This window comes from Chrysemys picta, chromosome 6, assembly GCF_011386835.1.
Source record: "Chrysemys picta bellii isolate R12L10 chromosome 6, ASM1138683v2, whole genome shotgun sequence".
Classification (NCBI taxonomy): domain Eukaryota; kingdom Metazoa; phylum Chordata; order Testudines; family Emydidae; genus Chrysemys; species Chrysemys picta.
In genome coordinates, this window is record NC_088796.1 from 24,758,957 (window position 1) to 24,776,992 (window position 18,036).

The 18,036-nt window shown below is 41.6% G+C and overlaps 1 protein-coding gene across 2 annotated transcripts in view; it reads left to right on the plus strand.

Annotated features, from left to right (window-relative positions):
• The first annotated feature begins 3,721 nt into the window (after window positions 1–3,721).
• The window catches only part of LOC101939198 (sperm flagellar protein 2), a 67,484-nt gene continuing 53,169 nt past the window's right edge, over window positions 3,722–18,036 (plus strand). The window contains exons 1-9 of one of the 2 annotated variants that reach the window (XM_065598852.1): window positions 3,722–3,822; window positions 7,182–7,255; window positions 8,132–8,235; window positions 8,787–9,043; window positions 11,201–11,309; window positions 12,016–12,173; window positions 12,969–13,127; window positions 13,605–13,691; window positions 16,922–17,061. In XM_065598852.1, the coding sequence (XP_065454924.1) occupies window positions 7,220–7,255; window positions 8,132–8,235; window positions 8,787–9,043; window positions 11,201–11,309; window positions 12,016–12,173; window positions 12,969–13,127; window positions 13,605–13,691; window positions 16,922–17,061 (1,050 nt within the window). In that variant the 5' untranslated portion in view covers window positions 3,722–3,822; window positions 7,182–7,219. The remainder of the gene's footprint in view (window positions 3,823–7,181; window positions 7,256–8,131; window positions 8,236–8,786; window positions 9,044–11,200; window positions 11,310–12,015; window positions 12,174–12,968; window positions 13,128–13,604; window positions 13,692–16,921; window positions 17,062–18,036) is intronic. The other variant, XM_065598853.1, reaches the window with a different exon arrangement.

The following is an 18,036-nucleotide window of genomic DNA, read 5'->3' on the forward strand; positions in this document are numbered from 1 at the left end:
ACAGTGGAACAATTTGCCAGAGGATGTTGTGAAGGCCAAGACCTATAACAGGGTTTAAAAAAGAACTAGATAAATTCATGGATGATAGATCTATAAATGGCTATTAGCCAGGATGGGCAGGGATGGTGGCCCTAGCCTCTGTTTGCCAGAAGCTGGAAATGTGCAATGGGATGGATTGCTGATTACCTGTTCTGTTCATTCCCTCTGGGGCACCTAGCATTGGCCACTATTGGAAGACAGGATACTGGGTCTGATCCAGTATGGCCATTCTTATGTCCTTAAAAATTTAGATCTACATGGAATTTCAGTTAACTTCCAGGTGCAATTCAAGGTACTGACTTTGATCTGTATATCCCTATATGACTTGGGTCCTGGCTGTCTGAAAGACGGTGGGCATGTCTGCACTACAGACTTAAGTCGACCTATGTTAGGTTGACTTAAAGCCAGCGCGGTGGCTGATGTCCACATTACCCTCCTTCTGTCAGTGGTGTGTGTCCTCACTAGGAGTACTTCCACTGACTTGAGGGGCAGTGTGGGTGGCTGAGAGCCAGGACTCTGTTTCACACAGCTCCCTGCCGGGAACCCAACTGCCCCCCCAGCTCTCAAATCCCCACTCACAGCTGGACGTGGAGGCAGCCGCCTGGGCTTCTTGGGTCCCTGAGCGGGGAGCCTCTGGGCAGCAACCCAGCAGGGAGCGGGGTGGGTGCAGCCCAGCTGGGAGCGGAGAGCTGGGGGCTGGGCTCTCCCTGCCTTGCTTTCTTGACAAGACAGCCAACAGCCGATGTAAGTAACGCAATATCTAGACAGATACTGTCTCCCCCTAACTATACTGACAGCCCTATGCCTCTCGTGGAGATGGAGTTATTATGTTGGTGTAGTAGGACACTTACATCGGTGGGTGTAGTGTGTACTCTGACATAATTAGGTCGATGTAAGCTGCCTTACATTGACCTAACTGTGTAATGTAGACCAGGCTGCCTTTCCCCTGGGAGCCATCATGACCATTTATGTCAGCAGAGACACACAAGCTAATAGTCCTTAGATTTAAAGGCCAGAAAATTGGTGACTGAGTGATCTTAATGGAGAGTCCGTGCAGTATGGAATTCACTTTTCCCCCTTGTCTGATGGGGTGTGTCTACACTGCAGCTGGGAGCATGCTTCCCAGCCCGGTAGACAGACATGTGCTAGCTCTGCTCAATCTAGTGTGCTAAAAAATAGCTGTATGGATGTTTTGGCGGCATAGGCTAGCCACGTGAACTCGGACCCAGGGGGTCAGGCAGGCTGGTACTTGGGTGGCTAGCCTGTGCTGCCACCCGTGCTACAATGTCCATGCTACTATTTTTAGCACATGAGCTCAAGAGGAGCTAACATGTCTGTCTACCTGGGCTGAGAGGCATTCTCCCAGCTGCACTGTCGATATTCCCTTAGAGCTCAAGTAAGTTGATCCTGTCTCCTCTCATACATTTTTACTTGCCCTGAGATATGTTAGAGGGCACATTTTATAGCTCAAAATAAGTTTTGCTGTTTAAAAAATAGGCAACATTTTAATTTACACTAATAATATAGTTATATGTAATCACATGTAGTTACAGTTTCCATGGGATGCTCCATGTGAAAATAAGTAAGCACAAATCAAGTTTATATTTGAAGAGTGTGAAACATCTATTTGTTAACAGACATAGGAAAAATAGCTTTATATTTTACCTGTAGTGTGATTGAATACATATTGTGTCTTTCAGTAGTGCTCAGAGGGAGAACTGGATTACATAAAAGATTGGTAATGAAGTGTTTAACTTTTAGATTACAAACGTGAATCTAGCCCAGGTTGTTGGAAGCCAAAACTTGTCCGCTTGAAGCTGTTTAATGGCCTGTCTTCTCAATAAGTCTTTTTAGAGAGTTAGAATTATCCAACCCTAATAAAATGTTCCGCTTTTCTTTTGTTAGTATCAACTACATCTGGGTCAACACTAGGAGTGCTTTGCTGGTATAGCTATACTAATATACTGTAACAACAAAGTGCTCCTAGTTTGGACACAGCTCATACCAGCAAAACTACGCTTTTGCCAGTATTGATTATTCCAGCCCTCTCTCCTCTCACAAACCGCAAGAATGCAGTTTTGCCCATGTAACTGCATCTATGCTAGGCACTTCTGCCAGCACAGCTGTTGGTCAGAGATTATACCTCATCGCTCCCTTGATTGATGTAGCTGTGCCAGCAAAAGTTTGAAGTATAGACCTGGCCCACATTTCTCATGGTTATTATCCTCCCTTAAAACATTATGTAATTTAGTTTTTTAACTAAATGCCTATGAAATAAATCAAATAATTTACAATGTGTTACTGAAAGTTTTAGCTAGATGTTGGTTTTTGGTAACCGGGAAGCAGTGTTGTCTAATGTTTAAAGTAGGGGGCTGAAGTCAGGACTCCTGAGTTCTGCTCCTAACTCTGGTGTCAAGTATCAGGGGGTAGCCGTGTTAGTCTGTATCTACAAAAACAACAAGGAGTCTGGTGGCACCTTAAAGACTAACAGATTTATTTGGGCATAAGCTTTCGTGAGTAAAAACCTCACTTCTTCGGATGCACATCCGAAGAAGTGAGGTTTTTACTCACGAAAGCTTATGCCCAAATAAATCTGTTAGTCTTTAAGGTGCCACCAGACTCCTTGTTGCTCCTAACTCTGCCATTGACTTGTTTATTGCATTAGTCAAATTATTTAATTTCTCTGTAAAACAGATAAAAATGGGTTTACTGGTCTGTAAAATGCGTAAAATAATACATGCATATCTCAAATAGGTTTTAATGAGTTTTAATTAATAATGTTTGTAAAGCCCCGTGATATCTTTGGATGAAATACAGCATTCTAGCAGTGCAAAATATTTATTTGTGTATTTATCTTTTAAAAGATGAAATACAAGGCATAGTCACAAATTATTCTCTGATTTGTTTTTGATACAGAGTATGGTAGGGGAGTGGTGCCCACCTGAAGAGCACAGTGGAAGCAAACCTCCACCTAATAATAATATATTGGGTCATGTGGTTCATAGATTGATGGACATTGTCTACCCTCCAATGCCTGAACCCCCACCACCTGTATTTCCTCCGTTTCCTATCCAGGGATGTGTTTTAGGAAAGCTTTTTAGTGGAAAAAGCACCTGTGTAAAGTTCTTGGAAGAAGGTAGAAGGTTTTTTTTCTGTAGACTTTCTTATTTTTTGTTTGTTTGTTTATACTTTTTTAAGCCCCAGTCCTACAATTGTGGTTAGATCCCTGCACCTGTGCAGAGCTCGTTGCAAGATAGGTGCCTCAGATGCATCAGAACTTGCAAGGTCTGGCTCCATGTAATGTATTCTCCACCTTTCAAAGTAAAATGAAACGTTCCTGAATGTAAAAGTGTATTGTTAATTCATTGTACCTCATAAGTTTACTGCTTCAGAATTTAAGTAAAGAACTGTGAGAAATGTTTTCACAGAACTTCTCTGTAGATAGTTATAAAATGGCCAACAGACTAATTGCAGTTACCAATGTACATTGTACAGGCTGCAGTGTAGTGTCTCCAATAAAAACCCAAACCAAAAGAAGTGTGCATTGCATTTAATAAAGCTGCCTTGTCAGAATTAATTTAATTGCATTTAATAATCTCTTTACATTCTTTCCAAAATGGAAACCTATCACAATAACGTTTCTGTCTATTAGCTTGCAACATTCAGGTATTGTCTATTGATACTCTGGTCCAGGATAGCATCAAAGCTTTCCATGAGAGTGAAATGAAAAGTGAAAGCAGCTTGATTCCACGAGAAGCAGAGGGTTCTGGGAAACAAAATGAAGTAAGTGCAAGTTTCATTTCAGATTTAACTGTTATAAGGAACAGCGGAGCAAGTTAGGGGAAAAGTATATTAGTCATGTTCCTTCCTCTTCTTTGAGATGAGTCAGGTATAGAAGACTTGCACAGGCAACCTTAATTCTGACATTTCCTAACTTTTGAGGGGTTGGCTTTGACACCTTAATAGTGTTCTTTTGGCGTTCTATTTATCATCACCAGATGCCTTGTCCCAATCTACTCCCTTTATTTCCCCATGTCCAGCTTTATCCCCCCCCTATATTCAAAGCAGACTCCTTCCTGCTCCCTTTCTGCCTGGGTACCAGCAGGGGGTCATAAATAGCACAGGAGACACAGCCTCCTTGCTGTCAGTTCCAGGCCCCAACCCTATTACGCTGACCCAGAGCAGCAGTTACAGGGAAAGTACCTCGATAGCCTTGTAGCATGCTCCGTTGTTCTGTGGGGATGGCACATGCACAGTCTGGTCAGCACTGGGATTGTGAGAGGCTCAAGCATGCTCAGAGAGGAGGGAGTATTCTGAAGTTTTACTGTTACGCTCTAGCAAGTCTCTACTGAGCACACGTGAACAGGTAATTTTTCAAAGGCTTATAATTTGGCTAATTTTAGGTGGATTGTCACGGGGATGGAAAAAGGTCCGTCCCACTCACAAAGGTCACCTCTCTTCTAGATTTCAAGTCCCTGCTCCAAAGCATGAGGATGCCAGACCATTTCAAAGAACAGATCACCATAATATTTTTAAATGGGCTACACAACGTATATTTCCTTAACCTCAGTCTTGGAAACATCTGAACCCTTTTGTCTGAAATTTTCCCAAATACACCAAGCATAGAAAATTTCAGCCCAAATAGTTAAAGTTTGGAAAAGTTACAAGAAACTGAAAAAAGGCTGATAATGAGGAGTGTTGGGCAACCTTAGTAATAGGTGGTGATACCAGTCCTGCCTATAAGAAAGTCTTGTTAGTCCACATGGTGTGAAGCTGCCTAGTAATAATCCCACATTAGGATGCTCTGTTAAGTAGGAGGAACCTTACACTGAATATAGGCATAGAAAGGAGTACAGACCCGATCATCCTTTATTATATTAATGCACTAAAATCTTGAGTCACTGAAGAAAGAGATTATTTTTGAGAACTGCAGTGACAGAAAAATAACTTAACCTCATACTGGAAGAGTAAATCAGCCCCATCTATAGAACTGTAGATTAATGTGTTATTGCCATGCAGGGCCAGCTCTAGGATTTTTGCTGCCCCAAGCAAAAACAATTTTGGCCGCCCTCCCTCCCCCGTTTTATTCTTACCCCATCCCCAGCCCCGCCTCAACTCCGCCCCTTCCTCAAATCCCCAGCCCTGCCTCCTCCCCCCAGGCTCTCAAACCTGGGAGGGAGAGGGAGCAGCATGCGAATGAGCTGTTTCGCGCGCCACGGCCGCTCGGGATCTCCCCCTCCCTCCCAGGTTTGAGAGCCTGGGAGGGAGGGGGAGCAGCGGCGTGTGAATCCCCTGTTTTGCGCGCCACAGCCGCTTGGGATCTCCCCCTCCCTCCCAGGTTTGAGAGCCTGGGAGGGAGGGTGAGCAGCGGCGCGCGAACCAGCTGTTTCGCGTGCCGTGGCAGGCGAGCGGCAGCAGTGGAAGTGAGCTAGGGTGGCCGGGGCACATTTTTAGGGGCGGCAGGGGCAGCATTCTGGCGCCGGCCATGCCACCCCTAAAAATGTGCCGCCCCAAGCACCAGCTTGTTTTGCTGGTGCCTAGAGCCGGCCCTGTTGCCATGCAAGAGTGCTTCCTTTGGATATGAGAAAATGCCAGAATACTCCCTTTGTGCAGTGTGACAAAATGATGATTTCAACCTCAACTGCAAACCATTCTTAGATTTATATAGGGCCTGATCCTGCTTCCATTGAAGTCAATGGCAAAATGCCCACTGACTTGAGTGGTGCAGGATCAGGACCATAGTGAATAGAGTGATCATTGCCTTCTAGCCTGCTCTGTTTACCTAAATTTGAGTAGCGTCATGAGTAAATAACAACCCTCTTTTTCCTGTCACTCCATCCCCAACTTTTCATTTGCTTTTAAGTTACCATCAATATCAAAATACTAATTACACTCATCATTCCAGGATGACATTAGTAACTTTTTGTTACTGTTACTATAGATTATTCTGCTGTTATGCACCTGACAATCAGTTTATATATGTTTAAATAACTGAATATTCAATAAAATACTTTTAAAACATCCAAAAACTATCCTTGCTTAATGTTATGAAAACTAAGAAATGTGGTTTGTGATTGTTTAATTTATAAAAGGTCCGGAAGAAGCCGCCTTCAGCTTTAGCATCTCAGGTTTCTGAAATAGTGCCAAAGAGCACATCACTTGATGGAACCAAAGGTAAAAATGTGTAGAGTTAGATTTTTTTAAAATAATTTTGATGGCTGGATTTGAATGGCAAAAAAGAGGATACCTCCATCCCCTGCTGATTTTTTGCTTATATGTTCTCGCAGGTGTTTGTTAGTGCCCACTACAGCTCATGCTTTGCAAAAGTTCCCATTATAACCCTTGTTTCCACATACTCATAGTTTTCCAAAATGTTCACCTCTGAAACTTGAACGTTGAAACTTTTTCAGCCTCCTTGTATATGGTGGTTGAAAATAGGCTTTTCCCTTGGGCAGAAAATTTTAACCTCCCTTTTTTGAATATGACTCCGGCAAAAACTGTTTGAAGTTTGAAACCTGAAGTTTGTCATGGACATAGCCCCCAAACCTGTGAACACATACCTAACTTCAGATACATGTGTAATCTCATGGAAATTAATTAGACTATCTGTGTGCGTAAACTCAAGCATATGCAGAAGTGTTTACAGGACTAAGCCATATTCCTCACTGACTATTTGTGGTATTACATAGTGTGAGGAGGAGAGAAAAAAAACAAAATAGTAGTTATTTTATATTTGGAGAGGGACAACAATATGTTGGGTGCTTTATAGAGAGGTATGAAGACAAGAATCCTGCCCTGAAAAGCTTACAGTCCTGAAAACTCTTTCTCCTGTGTGTAGTCCTTACTAATGCAAGTTGCCCTATTGAAGTCAGTTCTCAGGAGTAAAGTCTATTCATGTGAGTAAGAATTTGATGGATTTTCTCTTAAAAATAAATAGACTGAAAAGGCGAAGTTATAGTAAAATAATTATGGATAACAAGCTCCTGGGGATAGTTTGTGCCTCCCCCCGTGTTCTGACCAGTGCAGAGAACCCTGACAGTACTCACTAAATAAAAATATTCTGTAATATTATGTATCCATAAGAATAATAATACATGTTAATGTAATAAAAGTAATATTTGCTGATGTTTTGTTATTGCTAGGTAATGGTCTTGGCAGAAAAGAATCTTCTCATCAAGAAATGAAGTCCAGCGAGAGTAAGGATGAAGTATCCAAAGTATGTAAACTGACTTTGACTTCCACCATGTACAGATATATGAAATGTCTGTATACTAAACAAAACCGGTTAATAGTGCACTTTTCTCTTATTATTTTTAATTTATGGACCATGCCACAGGCTCATATTTCTATATAAAATATGAAAAGTTATAACTTTACTCAAAGTAACTACACAAATTTGGATTTGTTTTCTGCGTTGGCTTTGTCCTCTGTGTCATCAGAATTATCCACAAATACCTCTTCATCGCATATTTCCCATGCTTTTAAATCTGCTTATTACTATATCCAGAACATTTCCAGAATTTGTTACTATATTGGTCCTACCAATATTAAAATGTTTATTTCTTAGGGCTAGATTATGTTAGCCTTATACTAAGTAGTACCTTACTCAACAAGCAGGATGTGGGAATATCCTGAAGACCTATAGAGAGCATGACTCTGGTGACACCAACCAGATTAAATGTTGCTATAAAAACCTCAGTCTTGATTATAATCTTACACTAGTGTAAATCAGGACTGGGCTGCATTGGAGTTAGTAGAGTTACATCAGTGTGAAACCAGAGTGAGATCCAAATCTAGTAGAGTTGCATCAGTGTAAAACCAGAGTGAGATCCAAATCAGGCCTCTTAACTTTGAATTTCCTGATTTTTTTAAATGCTTCATTTTTCAACCCTAACATTGCCTAACATTAATTTTTGCATGTAATGACCAAGATCCTAGGCCAGTTTACATCTGCTGAGGATCTTGCCTTTATTAGTAATTGAATAAGTGTTTTAAGTGTGCAGTGGAATGCATACACTTTAACAATTAGTGCTCTGAACTTCCTGAACATGATATTAGTACTACATATCCTTTTAACTGCTCTTTTTCACAGTTATCTGTTCGTGCCTGTCTTGGTGCAGCATCAGAGAAATTGTTGAAGAAAGGAACAAATATTCCTGATGAATTGCTAGTTGACATCATGGTGGAGGCTATTAAGTATGAAATAGTGTAGTTTGCTTTCAAACATAATTATATGCTAAATAATTATATGTTTCTTAGGGGTAGATACTGCCATTCTTGCTCATGGTGAATAATACCTGATTCCGCGAGTAGTGCCACTGAAATAGATGGAGCTACTCGTGGAATAGTTTTTACCTCCTCTGAACTAATAGGCAAGTTGATCAAGACATGCACCTCCCTCTAGAAATCTGTTATTTACTACTGTAGTTCCACATGTTGGTAGAGAACAGAAAATTGGCATCTTTTCTCATGGTATAAAGATCAGTCCCACAGTGTTTGTTCCAGAAAATTGCAGTCCTTTTGTTTTGTTTGTTTTTAGTCCTGTTTTCTGTGGTTTTCTGTTTGGAAAATCTTTTGATTTCTAGTGTTAATTTTAATGACATACATTGTTATTTTATAGAATTGTCATAATATTTTCTTTTACCTAATTTCAAATTACAGAATTATGGAAAAACTCTTTATTATAAATGTTAATATTAAGTTAAAGTAGTTTCTCTACATGTTTATAGTTCCTTGTTTATGTTTAGACGAACACCACAGAAGAAGGGATGGGTCATGGATGGATTTCCAATGACAATAAACCAGGCAAAACTACTTGAAAAAGCACTTACAGGAAGTGATCCAGACAAAGCAGAAACAAAGGATGAGAAGTCTAAAAAGCCCTCCCTAGTTACAGACCCAGCAGCCCCAAAAGATCCCCCTTTATCCCCACCTGCATTAGATTTTGCTCTGTTATTAGACATTTCAGACACCACAGTGCTGGAACGCGTGGCTGGCATGAAAGGTGAGTTATACTTCACTGCATATATTTAAAAAGCTTAGTGACACCCATATCATGATAAAATGGGAAATACAAAGTAGTTATGACACCAAGAGAGCTAAAGTCATTAATGTACTGCTTGGTTGCCATATCTTTACAACACCAAGGATCAGATTGGTTATGTGCGAGGAGTTTGTGGGCTGAATTGTAAAATCACATATAAACTTACTTAATTTTTATCACAAATACCAGAAACTCTTAAAAATTTACTTGTATCTTCCCTGATGATGATGATGGATAGGAATTGTGTGTTGTTTAGATTCATCATCAGATTTGTTCTCTATGTGCAGTTATAAAAAGAGGGAAGCTATTGGCTGTATTTTAATATTTTTCAGGCTCCTTTTGGGCCTCTGACTTCAGATTGTATACTCCTGCTATAGTGTATAGCTAAATATATATGACATACTAATCACACACTAGTTACAGAAGTTATCTCAAGATTTACTAGAATGTCTCACAATAACTTATACTCATTGGAGCAAAAAATCATTACTGACAGATTTCTCTAAATCTCACTAGATCTCATGGATACTATGCATCATTAGTGCAGGTACTTTCAAACTATTGTAGATTTTTTCCCCCTAATTTTCGAGATCTGCCTGCAGCCAAAAAATGCCATGTTTATTTGTTAATATCTGCATTATGTTGGCACCAGCTGATGTGCAATATCTCACATAATTTAATGAAGTGTCAAGTAGAAAAAATATAGGATACAGCAAGTGCAGAAATATGACTAGTTAACTGTGCATGTGCAGACAATATCGTTCTCTGAGGGCTGCATATTGCAATGATTGAAAACTAGGAGAGATGCAAAAGGGAGAAGAGGGAAGGTGCACACCCGAGCAAGTGGCACCACTACTCCCCACACTGATCACTGCCTTCAGTATGTATGTTCATTTACTCCTGTAAGGATGCAGGAATAATTGTTTTTGACAAAATAGCCAAAGCACATTGTATTATAGAGTAGAGTCAAAGATAAGGTGGGCAACAAATGGCCACCCCCACACTCCACTCAGGGCTATGGAGGGACATATTATCTTGAAGAGAACCTATGTTGTCCAAATTCAAAGGAGAATGCCCCTTAAACGTCCAAAGAATGACATAGGGCTTGTCTTTACTACCATAGTTACCTGAAGTTAGTATACTTGAGTTACTCCGCTCAGGCTACCCTATCTCTGAGGCTAGGTCTACACTACCCGCCTGAATCGGTGGGTAGAAATTGACCTCTCGGGGATCGATTTATCGCATCCTGTCGGGACGCGACAATCGATCCCCGAATCGGCGCTCTTACTCCACCAGCGGAGGTGGGAGTAAGCGCCGCCGACAGAAAGCCGCAGAAGTCGATTTTGCCGCCGTCCTCACAGCGGGGTAAGTCGGCTGCGATACGTCGAATTCAGCTACGCTATTCACGTAGCTGAATTTGCGTATCTTAAATCGACTCCCCCCTGTAGTGTAGATGTACCCTGAGTGAGATGGCCACACTGGGAAAGCACAGTGATCTGATTAGCAGCACTGAGTGATTGGATTAGCAGTAGATGAGTTGCTGTTACATGAGCTGCTGCATCCCTAATGTGTTACTAGCTCAAACACCAACATCACTCGAGCTTCAACCTATACCCTTTAACCAACTAGCTCAAGCCAGCTAGCTTGAGCTTAAAGCACCATTTAACTCTAGCTAGAGATTTTTATGTGTGAACAGAGGGTGGGTTAAAGGTAAAACTTGAGTTACAACTAGAGCTAACAATGCAGTGACGACAATGCCTTAGAATTTTAGATTTGCAATTCTTAATAATTTAAAGGTTTTATGGCCTGCAGCATGCAGGGGGTCAGACCAGATGATCATAATGGTCCCTTCTGACCTTAAAGTCTATGAGTCTATGAGTAAAGCACTTTGAAAATTTGACAGTAAATGCCATAGTTCCAGGAACCTAATGAGAATATATTCCTAATAAAGTACTGTATTACCATCTCCTTTGTGTGGAATGTATGGAGCCAGTTTTAAAAATGAAGGAGTGAAGTAGCCAGTCGATGTTTTCATTTTGATAAACTTTTTAACAGGAACACAGAACAAGTCTATGTAGTAACTTCTTTCAATAGTCTCTGGTATTTTCTACTCAACAGATAAATCAGGGTCATCACAGATTCATCTGGAAGACAGTTATCAAGCTTCAGATCTTGAACTCAAAGAAAGAGAGAAGATCGACTTAGTCAGGGACCAGATACAACATAGGTTTGTTATATTTAATACAGTAAGGCTCTACTTCAGCAGGGTATTGAAGCATGTCATTAATTTTAAGCACAGAGTAGTCAGAGTATACTTGACTTCTAATGACACCGTTCATGTACTTAAAGTTAAGGATGTCCTTAAGAAATTGCTGAAGTAGGTATCCTCATTTATTGGTATAGTATAAATGATTCCCCAAAATAATAATTCATATACTCTACTTTTCAAAGTCTTGAAAAGATTATTTTTCAAATTCATATCAAAACAGCTGTTTACATATTTATATTATATGATACATAAATGCATGTTGTGTCTAAATTTGGCCTAGGGTATTAGATTTCCAAAATTGGGCTTTCTTTTATCTTTCTCTTTTATTTTTATATACAAAAATAGTACTATACTTTTAAATATTTAATTTTGTATAACAAGCAAATTTAAAGGGACAACAATCTGCATTTTTAAATTTGTAATTAGTTTATATTCATATATTAATAATTAGTGATTTTAGTGATGATGTAACAGAAGATTAGTTTAACCTGTGACCTTATCTACACTGGGAGTTCTGCATCCAGAATATCTCCAGGATTGGCATTATATTTAGATTAGACACTATGCTATTAAATGTGTTTGTTGGGTTGGGAATAATATTTTATTTTTCACCATTTGTTTTAACATTTTGATTTTAAAATTATACACTGATATGATTTCACAGAATTGCGGGCTTTCTAGACAACTGGCCAAAACTGGAGAAATGGTTTTCAGTACAGCAAAATATTCTAGTGAAAGTTAATGGTGAGACAGAGAAGAACCTTCTGTGTAAAAGGGTAAAGCAAATCTTATTGGAGGAAATTGCTAAAAAAGAGAATAGAAGTAAGTTTTTGAATTTATGTTTTTCATATGAAAACTTTAATATTAAAATATATGGTTGGGCCTTTATAATTCAGAAGGAAGCTTAAAAAAATCTCACTGCCACTGAAAGGTATAATACTTTTGCAGGTTTGTGGAAAAGTGACACATTTTTCATTCTCACTGCAAATTTTTTTATATAGACAAAAACATTTTCTAACTATATATTTTATTGACAAAGACCCGTATTACACTGCGGAGGCAAACAGATTTCCCCCATTAGGTGAAATTTTATTATTTTGCCCATGAAAAGCTATATTCACTTGCAGAAATAGCAAAACTTTGCTTTGGATCAAACTCACAAAAATACCAACGTTGGAATTTTGGTGGTAGTTCAGCTGTTATGTGTGTATTGATGTATATATGGATTGTGTAAGCCTGGGCCAAATTCTGTTCCCAGACACACTAGTATAAATTTGGAATAACTTAATTGATGTTGCTCTAGTTTTACACTGGTATAACTGAGAGAAAAAATTGTCAAGTTATGTTTAATTTTAAAGGGCATATTTTCAGCAAGTCTCTATAAATATACGGCTTGCGCAAAGGCAAATGGATGCACCCATTTTAAACGTAGCTTTCTTTTAATGCTAATCCATTTAAATACATAAAACAAAAGTAAAAACATATTTGTTGTTCGCACAGATATTTTATAAGATATAATAGTGAATAATCCTCAAGATTTATTGGTTCAAAATTAATAATATGTTTACAGTACCTCTTTTATCAGATTATATGTGTTTTATTGAAATTGTGTTGAAGGAAAAGAACTGGAAAAAAAAGAAGCTGAGAAAAAGCAAGAAGTTCCTACCCCTTTGCCACAAGCTGAGACACTAACAGTTCCAGCAGATAAAAATAAGGAAACTGAATCTCCTTCTCAAGATAAGGAGCCTATGCCTGCAAAATCCAAATCACCCAAAGGTTTGTCAGCCATAGCAAACTTATTTATAGAGCTCGCTCTTAGCTGTTTGGAACAGATCCTGGGAAATAATAAATATTTTCAGTGTATTTCAAAAAAGATTAACTAGAGCGTATTTCCTATTAAATAATGGTCCCAAACTTCTGAACAGCCTGTCTACCTTTTCCAATTATATGAGTCAGTTTCACAGCTTCTCACAGATACTTTGAGAAGAGGTTCTAAAATGTTCAAAAGGAGCTGTCCTGCAGGTATAATTTACTTCCTTGAGGTAACTGAGTATTAATTTCAGCCTTTCCTTCCTGTGTTTAACCTCAGAGCTAGTACCCTCATCATCTGAGACAGCGCAATGTATATACAGGAAAGACCAAGTTTTCATTATCAACATACTAATATACCAATTTCTCTCTAATGCTGGTAACTCTGCATCTTAAAAGTGTCTCTGTTGTGTGTCTTTGTGGTTTTTTTAAAACTTTCCTTAGAGCTACCCAAAAATTCAGAATCCTTTAAGGACAAAAAGGTAATGAAAGATGAAGTACCCAAGGGAAAAGATGCAGCAAATAAACCAGGTGAAGTACACTTTTGCATTTTTTTTTTTTTACTGTTTTGGTAATTAACATCAGGATGTATAGTTCTTACTTACCTTCCACTCCTCTCTTTAAAGATAGTGTTGATAACTGTTAATTAGGATGTAAGGCACACTGAGATATGGACAGTTTGGTGTAGTATACCAACAAAGGGAGATTCAGCCACTTCGTCATGAATTCTTGTAAATGTCACACATGATAGATAATTGGATAAAATGTTTCCAAGGAATCAAGTGGTTGGCTTCGTCTTCTGCATTTATGTGCGTGCACTTTGGCGTGAAAGCCTGGCCCCACTGAAGTCAATAGCAAAACTCCCATTGATTTGAGAGGAGCAAGGATTTCACACTTGGAGTCTGGAGGTGCTGCATAGGCTAGAGGGATGATGTGAGCAAAGCAGAGGTATGAGTGTAGGGCTATTAAGTGAGGGAGCACTGGATGGAGCTTTAGGGCACTGACAGGGACATCACAATGTTTAGTACAGATATCCTTCGAGTACTTTATTTGGTCATCAGCTTATCTGCTTTCTGTCATACTAAGTCAGCACTTTCAGAAGCAGCTGTTCCTTTGGGGAATACTAGTTATGCTATTATTGAATGTACAGATTTGTCACAGCTATGAGGCAGTGAACCAAGATATGTCTTCACTAAACATTTAAATAAAAAGAATGGGACCACTGTATAGCATTTTTAAATGAGCTTATTGTACACAACATGACCCATTCAATTCTCTACTCAGTATAGCCAATATTATTTTACCATACCTTATGTTCTTGTCTGACTGCTCCCAGAGCAAAATTATTTGGCTGGAGTGCAGGTGACAATTGCAAATCTTGCCGCACTTATAGTTCCTATGGATGGTTTTCTTAAGTAGTTTTCCACATTTTCCTGCAGGCCACTAGATTCCCCCCTCCCCCCAGCTCCCTTCTTGAATGATCTTTTCTGATCCCCCTCTTTAGTTTACTAACTTTATCTTCCTTTATCTGCCTTGGTCTTTCCCCCAGTTCTTGTACCACTCATTTTCTGCTCCTTCCATACTTCTCAGTTTCCCCTTAGTGCCGGGGTTTGGATCCAAATTCACCTGTTTCTTTCCCCTTTCCTATATATCTGATTTTTCTGTTTTTATTCTTCTTCTTCCCCCTTTGAATCTTGCCCATACCATCTTCCTGCCCCTCCTTTTGCCCATTTCTCTCTCATTCCTCAACAATTTAAAAACACCTAGTATTTAGAAAGTGATCCAGTAGTGAGAGTGATTGTAAGTACCCATTCTTTCATTTTCCTTTTGCTAGAAGTCTTTCAGACTATGTGTTGTGTATCCCCACTTGCAGGGTTCTGACCTATGCTTTACTTTGTACTTTGCAGTACATGTAAAGTTAAGAGTAGCGTGTATATCAAATGAAGCACTCTGAGTAACCCTAATGCCTAGGGTTAATTGAATTTAAAAACAGCATCTTGCCATGAAGTCATGGGGTAACCTCAAAGGATTATTGGTCCTAGAAATTATTTCAGTGTGACTCCAGCTCTTCCCAGTCCTGCTGTATAGAAACTGTAAATATTTACAGTGTTCAAGCACCATCAAGCAGAAATTACATGGTGATACCTTGAAATCATGGTACCTATACTGTCAGTCATAATGGTAACAATACCATTTACTTTTTGTTAACATGGTAAGTAACTTGTTTCATTATCTTTCTATTAGGGTTACCATATTTCAACAATCAAAAAAGAGGACGGGAGGAGCCCCGCCCTAGCCCCGCCCCTGTCCTAGCCCCGCCCCTGCCCCTTCCACTCCCTCCCACTTCCTGCCCCCTCAGAACCTCCAACCCTCCCCCCCACTCCTTGTCCCCTGACTGCCCCCCAGGACTCCACCCCCTCCCTAAGCCTCCCTGCCTCTTGTCCCCTGACTGCCTCCTCCTGAGACCTTCCCCACATCCTAACTGGCCCCTAGGACCCTACCCCTACCTGTCCCCTGACTGCCCCAACCCTTATCCACACCCCACTCCCTGACAGCCCCCCCCCCCAGAACTCCTGACCCATCTAAACCCCTCTGCTCCCTGTCCCCTGACTGCCCCCTCCTGGGACCCCTGCTCCTAACTGCCCTCCAGAACCCCACCCCCTACCTAAGCCTCCCTGTTCCTTATCCCCTAACTGCCCCTTCCCAAGACCCCCCCCCCAACTGTCCCCCAGGACCCTACCTCCTACCTGTACCCTGACTGCCCAAAACCTTATCCACCCTCCCCCAGAAAGCCCGCCCCGAACTCCCGATCCCCCCCCCGCTCCTTGTCCCCTGACTGCCCCCTCCTGGGACCCCTGCTCCTAACTGCCCTCCAGAACCCCACCCCCTACCTAAGCCTCCCTGTTTCTTGTCCCCTAACTGCCCCCTCCTGAGACCCCCCCCACCTGTACCCTGACTGCCCAAAACCCCCAACCCCCAGACAGCCCCCCCAGAACTCCCAAACACCCCCCCGCTCCTTGTCCCCTAACTGCCCCCTCCTGAGACCCCCCACCTGTACCCTGACTGCCCAAAACCTTACACCCCCAACCCCCAGACAGCCCCCCCCCGAACTCCCTGACCCATCCAACCCTCCCCCCTGCTCCCTGTCTCTTGATTACCCCCCCCCCCCAGAACCTCCCTGGCCCCCGGCCCCCTTACTGTGCTGCACGCTCGACAGCGGGGGAGGGGAGCAGGCTCGGAGCTCCAGACGAACGGCCGGCGATCTGTGAATGCAGGGAGGGGGAGGGAGGGAGAGGAGGGGAGTGGTGTCAAGTTTCAGGAGAGAGGTGGGGGAAGTGCAGGAAGGGCTCTGGCTCTGGCTGTCGGAGCCCCGGCTGGTCTGTAAGCCGCGCAAACGATCTGCATGGGGGGGGGGGGGAGTCCGGACATTGACAAATTCCCCCCGGACGCTATTTTTAACCCGAAAAAGCCGGACATGTCCGGGGGAATCCGGACGAATGGTAACCCTATTTCTATTTCTTCCACAGCAGAGCTTTAGGAAACCTAATTTTTTTGGCAAATCAAATAAAATAAAAGCTAAACTGGAAAATATCACTATATAGCTGCAAAACTACTGACTTCAGCTATATATTGGTTGTGGGGTGACACATTTGAACACCTGCAAACTTTATTTGACGGCAGCTAAGCATCTTAGCTGTCTAGGTCCATGTATTCTTATGTAAAATATATTTGAGGGTACTAATTGTGCATTCATATTTAAGGCTCTGTTCGAGGAAAATCACCAGGGAAAAAATCTTCACCAGCTACACCTGAAGATCTACCTCCTCCCACCCTTGTAGGACCACCACCAATTAAACCAGGATCAGATGAATGGGTTTATATAGATGAGCCACTTCCCAAGGTGCAGCAGTTCAAGATTAGGAATCTTTTATATGACTATACTTTATCGAGTTCTATATAACTTTTTGTCCATTACAAATGAATTCATTTTTAAAGATATTTCTAATACATAATAAATGCAGGAGAGATTGTAGCATGAATTACAAATATAAATACCTAAAGAGATGAGATTTTAAAAATATGCTGCAACTCAGTGTATAGTATTGAAAATATCTGATAATTTGATAATGACATATATTAGAAGTTTATGGTTAATTCCTCAGAGTGACAATGCACATGGTTGACAAGATGGTAACACTTTCATAATATTAAAGATGTATCCAGAGTAAATATTCTATTTTGGCAGGGTATTTGTAATACATTATAACTAAGGCTAAGTTTTTGTCACTGATATTTTTAGTAAAAGTCAGGGACAGGTCATGGGAAATAAACAGAAATTCATGGCAGCCCATGCCCTGTCCCTGACTTTCACTAAAAATATCCCTGACAAAAGGGGTAGGTGGGTTCAGCACCCGCTGCTGCTGGGGCTCCCAGGTCCCCCACCGATAAGGTGTGTGGGAGCTCCAGGGTCCCCCCTGGGGCTGGGCTGTTGCGGGGTCCCCTTGCTCTGGGCAGCTGGTAGCTGCAGGATGCCCTGGCCACGGCTGCAGCTAAAGCTGGATAGCTGTGGGGAGTCCCCGTGGCGGGCAGCTGCACGGGGTCTATCGGCTGCCTGCCGCAGCTGAGCAGCTGCGCGGGGTCCCCACCTGCCTGCTGCAGCTGGGCAGATGCAGGGGGACCACTGGCCATGGCTGGGCAGCTGCCTGGGGTCCCCCCGCTTGCTGTGGCTGGGCAGCTGCGGGGAGTTCCCCCATGCCCCGAGGCGGCTGGACAGCTGCAGTTCCACCAGCCCCTCCTCCCTGCGTGGTTGGGCAGCTGCAGATTGGGGGCTGGGAGCTCCAGCCCCAGGGCAGAAAATGTCACGGAGGTCAATGGA